The sequence below is a fragment of the Suillus clintonianus genome, assembly GCF_016758775.1.
Source record: "Suillus clintonianus strain FC179 chromosome Unknown DEU56scaffold_73, whole genome shotgun sequence".
Taxonomy (NCBI): Eukaryota; Fungi; Basidiomycota; class Agaricomycetes; order Boletales; family Suillaceae; genus Suillus; species Suillus clintonianus.
In genome coordinates, this window is record NW_024539297.1 from 121,395 (window position 1) to 128,374 (window position 6,980).

General features: G+C 48.2%; 1 protein-coding gene across 1 annotated transcript; it reads right to left on the minus strand.

Moving 5' to 3' along the window:
• Window positions 1–1,867: 1,867 nt before the first annotated feature.
• On the minus strand, window positions 1,868–4,033 carry DEU56DRAFT_958790 (P-loop containing nucleoside triphosphate hydrolase protein; the record flags this gene model as incomplete). The annotated part of the gene is made up of 8 exons (XM_041359287.1): window positions 1,868–2,118; window positions 2,194–2,290; window positions 2,311–2,480; window positions 2,600–2,663; window positions 2,717–3,033; window positions 3,092–3,533; window positions 3,594–3,769; window positions 4,000–4,033. 8 exons carry the CDS (start codon window positions 4,031–4,033, stop codon window positions 1,868–1,870), a joined length of 1,551 nt encoding a protein of 516 aa, XP_041205296.1.
• Window positions 4,034–6,980: the final 2,947 nt, after the last annotated feature.

Genomic DNA, 6,980 nt, shown 5'->3' on the forward strand with positions numbered 1-6,980 from the left:
CCAAGCCTCATTTGTCAGTACTTCCGAGACAGTGTCCACCGAGTTATCATCACTCTCGACAATGAGATAAGAACCGGGTTGTTCGCTGCGATGCGTTCTTGTGCATCCTCGATATCTGCTGCTGTTCCATGGGAAGATGGGCTAGTATTCCAGTAAGTTGCGTTGCCTATGTGCTAGCGCCCGTTATCTAATCGGCTTTGAAACATTCCTCCATAGCTCACTGCATTTTTTTTTGCTTCCTGGTCAGACATTTATGTTGGAGCTATTGCATTTGGACCCCTCTCAGTCGTCTTCTGCTAACAGCAACACTCCACGAAAAAGGCGAAGCCACATTCCCTGCTACGTGCTTCGTTCTTTCCTTCCATTTCCGTCGGATGCTGCCTGGATGAGCCACTGGAACTTACGATTCTGAATTGATAGGTTCTGTTTTGGGCATCGAGGAGTGGGTATGAGTAATGATAGTACTTAACCTCCCAACAGATGAGATAAAATATATACGTACCGCATCCTCGAGTTCGTGTTCGTCGTATGAGAGGTCTTCCATTTCATCATACCAGACGTCCATGCGACTTGGATAGCTATGGAGCTCGGGCAATGGGGTTGGGTTGACTTGTGTGTTGCGTGAAATGGGTATCTAAATTGGTGCCAATGCTGCGTTCCGGAGAACTTTGTTGCTCTCGATGGGGTTGATGGGCCGTACCTCACGGGGTCAATGATCCTGGATGATCTGTAAGTCTTCTGCATCGAGGAGGCATTGAAAAGAGAGGGCCTACTTATTATCCATCGGTTGGCTGCTGTCATTATTCAGAACGCACTTTCTATCTTTGTGACCAACAAGGGTATATTCAGGCGCAGCAGAAGTCCTTTCACTCCGCTCTCGTGCAGTCTAATGCATCTCTGAATGCAGCTGCTGTCAGGGAAGCTTTGAGCTCTGCCGTCCAGACATATGAAACGAACTCCTATAGATGGGCAGCGAAATTCATCAACAGCTCTCAGAAGAAGCCATTAACTGTCACAATTCTTGAAGTCACTTTACAACATCCCCTGCGTATGTTTCAGCTATCACAATTGTAGCAGTCCCACTGATATCTTTAAATTTGTCTTCAGGAATCCCTTAATTCTAGGCAATTCATCACGGCGTCGCTGATCTGTGGAGTTGCTGAGGTGTATGCATCAGTAAATGAAGGTTTCTTGGCATGGCATGTATGCGGAGGTGGTTTAGTAAGGGGGTAGAAGTGTATCAAATGGTTGTATGATCATGCAATAGGGCGACTTTCTCACTTTATTACTATTCATTATGACGCATATACTGGAAGTATATATATAGCGGAGTACAAGCGGAGTAGAACTTACTTGATAGCATCCTGTAGTCCGAAGCATGAGGATGAGGGATGCAAGGTTTCGGGTTTAGCCGTCGTGGCCTTAGGCTTCCTTTTCCAGTGTAGTCGTCTTGCCTTACGCCACGACGATAGCTCGCGGTTGTAGCATTCGTTAGCTCGCTCGTAGTGTGTTTTTTGTCTCATTTAGCCAACTTCTGGAATTTTCAATCTCTCGCTCGAGTTGTTGTGTATTCTCTGACGACACTGCGGCATACATATTGACGGCGTCCCTAACAAAACTGGTGGTTGACTCGCGGCGGTGTCCGTCGAAAAGCATTGAGACTGGTCTCGTCCCTCAAGCTCAAGCATGGTTTAATATGGTCCTGTATGGTATTTGTATGAGAAATAAGGTTGATGCAATGATGACCACACACGTCGACATCAACGCCAGTCTTGTTTTAAATAAAAGAGGGCAATAATGCCCTTACGACCTGATACAGTATTTGTAGCCACCAGGATCTTCGTTGTCATTTCTAGCCATGCGTGTTCTACAACTCCTGTCCTTCCCCATCATCTAATTTACTTGTCTCAAACCATCTTGTACCCTGCATGGCACCTCTTCCTCCCAGTGGCTGATAACCACCATTGCTTGGTCGGATCCAAGCACCACCCTCGCAAAGGTAGTGCCTCGCAGCTCGCACCGTATTTGCATCCATACCACTCCAAACTTCGTCCAGAAAAACAAGTTGGGGGCGCCTCACAAGCGCCCGCGTCAGCAGAACGATCGCACTCTGTTCGCCTGCAGAGAGGTCCACAAAATCGTGCTTCAAAAATCATTTGTTCGCTGCCAACGGCTCATCGCCACCAGCAAAACCATTGATGTCTGACTCGTAGGAAGTCGGACCGAGGCCGTTAAGGATCTCATGTATGCGTTTTACTCTCCACTGTCTGACTTCATTGCTGAGTGCGCTCTCTACACTGTCCGTTCCACAGGGACGAAACTGCCGTCAAAGCCTGTGCCAATGACGTCGAATACACTGACACCGGCGCGTCTTGGGTATGCATTCGCAAGTTCTGGTGAAACGACACCAATGAGAGAACATAAGAGCGGAGTAGGGATATGCTGCCGAGGTCGGGAGAACAACTCGAGGTTCGAAATACCTCGCTAAATGTAAGACCGGGGTTGGTCGCCTGTCAGAAGCGAAAGAAGGATAGTTTTCCCAGAACCTGGTTGAAAGGTCAGGATCCTAAAGCTTCAGTTTCGTGTATGGTTGACATACCACTTGCACCTTGAAGATGCCAACACTGGCTTTTGTGGATCGTCCGATCACTATTTTTGAGCACCTAGATCGAAAAAGTGTCATTGACATCAAAATAATGAAGGACGACGTAGTTGCCTTGCGTGTGCCATGCGATACGTTCACGTTCTGCATGTCCACTAGTGGCTTTCCATGATCAAGGCCAAGCTGCAGATAAGACTGAGTGGTGCGTGCCGTTCTCTCAGCTTCTTTTGCGTGGTGGTATGCGTGCTTAGACAGCATTTCATCTTTGGTGTCTGTCAAGATAGTTTCGCCCGTCATTAAAGCGACATGTGAGATCCAGTCAGGAACGGGGTCTTGCATCCTGAGGCCCATGATGATGCATGGACTGCGAGACTCATGAACTGAACGAAGAACATTCAACAAGGTTGGGCGGTTATTGACGTCGAGGCCAGCTGAATGAAGCACATCAATTATGCTTCGCGCTGGTCGAATATGAGTTCAATCACTCACTCAAAGGTTCGTCGAGTACGAGGAGCTCTGGTTCAGACATAATAGTCTTCACAATGCGGGCTCGACGCGTCTGCCCGTTTGATAAAGCGATCAAAGGCAAATCCAACAGAGAGGAAAGATGTAGTTTAGAAGCTAGGTCCTCAAAGATGCCTTTCTTGACTTCGTCCTGTGCAATTTCAACGGGAGTTTTCACCCTGCCGCCTTTTGGCTGAATGTTGTACTCTCCGAACATACTTTCCCGAAGGGCGATACGGTCCTCTTCTCTAACTGCGCCGTACGGAGAAGTGTAGTAATAGAAGGCACCACCTGCTGCGCGAGATCGATGAGCGAATGATACGAGAGAGGGGCAGGTGTGTGGGTCACATGGAGGGTCGGAAAGGAAAGGAAATAGGCCTCCAGGTAATGGCAGAGGAGGAGTTATACGTAGGAGACCGAGGAGCGTCTAACGCGCAGCATAAATTTGTCAATGCAGAGACTTTGAAATACAGCTAGCATGACGCACCTGCAAAAGGGCTGTCTTCTGCTTCGAACCTGTCCCTATTACAGCCCAGTTTTCACCCTCGCCGATAGTCCATTCAACATCGCGGAAGACCGGCACCACGACGTTTGGGTCACCAAAGCGATAGATGTTGGACCGTGAAATCTGGACAAGAGATTGGACATCTCCGAGTCCGCTTGCTGCTGCACGATCGCTGCAAAGTGACTAAAGTCTAGCGATTCCAGATACCACATCAGAAGGAGGAATGCGAACGATGAACTTATGACTCACCTTGACTTCAATGCAATTCTTTTTGTTGCAAGCCAAACTGCCCTTCTCTGCCCTCAGTTGTGAACATTTCCCACTACGCATCAAGAAGAAGTTCGTGCATGAATTACACGTCAGCAGAGGATGATGCGAAGGCTGTCACAAGGATATAGCGGAGATGCGACGGCTTGCCTCATAGATGGGCTGGTCCCCAGCTTAAGTTGAATGTAACTTAGCCTCGAAATGCATCAACCGCGTTATTGTTGCTTGTTTACGCGTTGTTTCGTGATCAATTAAGAAAAATGACAATTCAACTACAATGTTGGTCTATGACGTTGATGAGGTCTAGGACTCGACATCGACGCCGATAGCCAAGGCCAAGGCGGACCTTCGAATTCAGAGTGTCCCATGACTTTCTGTTTATTTCTTATTACAGGCCCTTATTTTCTCCTCATTTCTAAAACTCCCTTGGTCTCCTTTTTCTCCTCCAAAATGGCCACGAAGTTTAAAGCATTTGACAGTACAGCCGACGTCTCCAACCCACCTTCCTCGTATGATGCAACCTCCACATCCACGCCAGCAGATTCTGTCCTGTCCAAATGATCAGAGAGTTCTCCGTCCTCCTGCAACGACCCAATATCAGGATCACACAGCACTGTATTGGGTGATTGTAAACAACCGGCGAGAAGCGCGTTTGGTTTTTACAAAATTCACTTCCAAATTCTCCTACTTATCTTCCAACTTGCGTCTTGCATGCATGGCAGTCAGCGATCACGGGTTGTTCACGCAGCTGAATTTGAGCAGCCCAATTAGTCCTGAGTACATTGTACTTAATACCCCAAGAGAACGATGATTAATCCACCATGCAATATCAGCCAAGAATGAGTCTTTGAGATGCTTTTCGGGTTGTCCACCAGATGACACAGAGATGAAAGGACTGGGTGATAACTGCTGCGTCGCTTTTTTCTGCTTCAGGATGTTCCAGAAACGCCTTCGCATTGAGCAGGAATCGAGCGTAGAATTCTTTGCTGGGAGTATGTAGTCCATGTAAGCCTAAGGACCGGCTTGGGCTCTCAAAATGGAATGACCCTGGCCTGGCTCGGCCTGAGTAGGGCAGCTCTAGTTATGAGTGTTTGACGAGCTCGACTTGAAAAGGGAAGACAGACGCACCCTCACTGTCACTGCCACAAAAAGTGTCTTCGGCACACGTCAGTGAAGCCGATGGTGGTCTTGTGCATTGAGACCTCAGGCCCACGCCTTCGATTAGCATCTGGTGTGAGCGTGACGATAGTGTTAGTATTCAAGTTGATGGAAAAGAAAAACAATAAAAGTGCGCACCATTGATGAATGCCTTCGAACGGCGGCATCCAAAACACCTTTGATCAGAGCATGACAATAGCTTGAGCAGTATATGGAATTTTAGAAAAAGCAAGCCTGTACAAGGCCGCGTGGTAGTGCAAAGACACTCACGTGTGATGGAATTGAATGGAAAATCCAGTGTTGAAGAAAATAAAAGAACAGAAGGCGCAGAATGTGCGCGAGCAGAAGTGCTCAATGTGAAGTGATAGTGAAATACGAATGGGCGTTGAGCTATGCAGGCAAAATAGATGAGGTGCTAGATTCACGCACAAGTTATGACTGGCAACACATGCATTATGTATGGTTAGCAACAGTCCTCGTGTCGACAAGAAAGAGAAGCAAAGTAAGACCCACCTATGTGCTATACATTCAACCTGAAAGGAAAGGTCGAATAATGGCAGTGATCGCGCACGTTCAAGTAATGATTTACTTGCCGAATTTTTGGGGGTGCTGACCGGCATCGTTCGTCAAATAAGAAAAGTCACGGCAGGAGTGCATGTGAAACCATTGTGATCGCGGTATTCTGCAGGACCTGTCCTCACCTATCAGTCAAAAGAGATGGAGAAGCTGTCAGAATATACGGGAATTACTGTTCATACTTACTGACAACCCGCCAGCCGTATGGAGGAGCGAATGTGTTCGAAAATATCCTTGTGGTGAGTGGAGGAAGCAACACGTTACACAGCTGGACCGTGCGAGTCGCGATGGTGAGTTTTGAACTTTGCTGGGGCAACAACTTGCAAGAGGTTGAGTATTCGACTGTCAGGATAAGACAGAGGCCACTGGCTCAAATCTGCATATATACATATACGTGCGGCGATGCAGACAGAGATGATGAGGCATGTGGTATCAAAACAAGATGGTTCGAAATATAGCAGAGTGAGTAACACGGGTACATAGAGCACGTCAACGAGAGGTGTAAAGGAATGCAACTCGTAAGGTATGAGAGAATGACAAACTAATGGTGACCATTCGTGTATTCAGGAGACAGACAGCCAATGAAGAGCCAGAAGCGAGTCCAGAGTCCAGCGTGCCTTATCGTTGCATGAGGGCGTGAGATTGTTGACGTTGAAGCTGCGGCTGTATCACCGACAGCATGTGTGGTAGACGAGTCGGAGACAGCTGGCTGTGGTTGCGAAGATGACTGTGTCAGAGTCACATCGTTGGATGGCTGCGTGGCATTGGGCTTGAGAGGCCGTGAGTTCGTTTTTCGTTTCTCTCTCGCTGAAGCATTCCTCTGCGCAATGTCAGGTCAAGTGGAACATCTGGGAAGGAGAGAAAACATACACGTTTTCCCTTTGCATACGGGACCTCAAGAATTGCTGGGCTGCGTCCGTGCAACTCTGTGCCTGCACCACTCTGTCCGCGCCGTTTCAAAAGGTTTTGAGCCCAATTGAGAGGAGAGGACGGTGATGTTTCATGGGGATTGGAGGGGCTGCGGTGGAATAAGCGGCCAAGAAATGTGTTCCCTTGCGGTGCTAAGGAGTGGGGGTGGCCACCACATCCTGTCATTCTGATGTATCAACCATGACACTGTCACAAAAATACTGATACATAAGTGTGAAAGTCTGTCATAGTGGTGTTGTAGTGGTGCCACTACTGCAATGATACATCAGTGGGCGTGGCTATTTTGACGCGGTCCTGCCGCGCCTGCCGCGGTCGTGACGCGGCTGTGACGCGGCGTGACGCGCAATTGACGCGACCTGACGCACCATTGACGCGGCACTAATGCAACAAATGACGAACGAACCTTGACGCGGCCGAGTGAAGTTGGTTTTGAACATT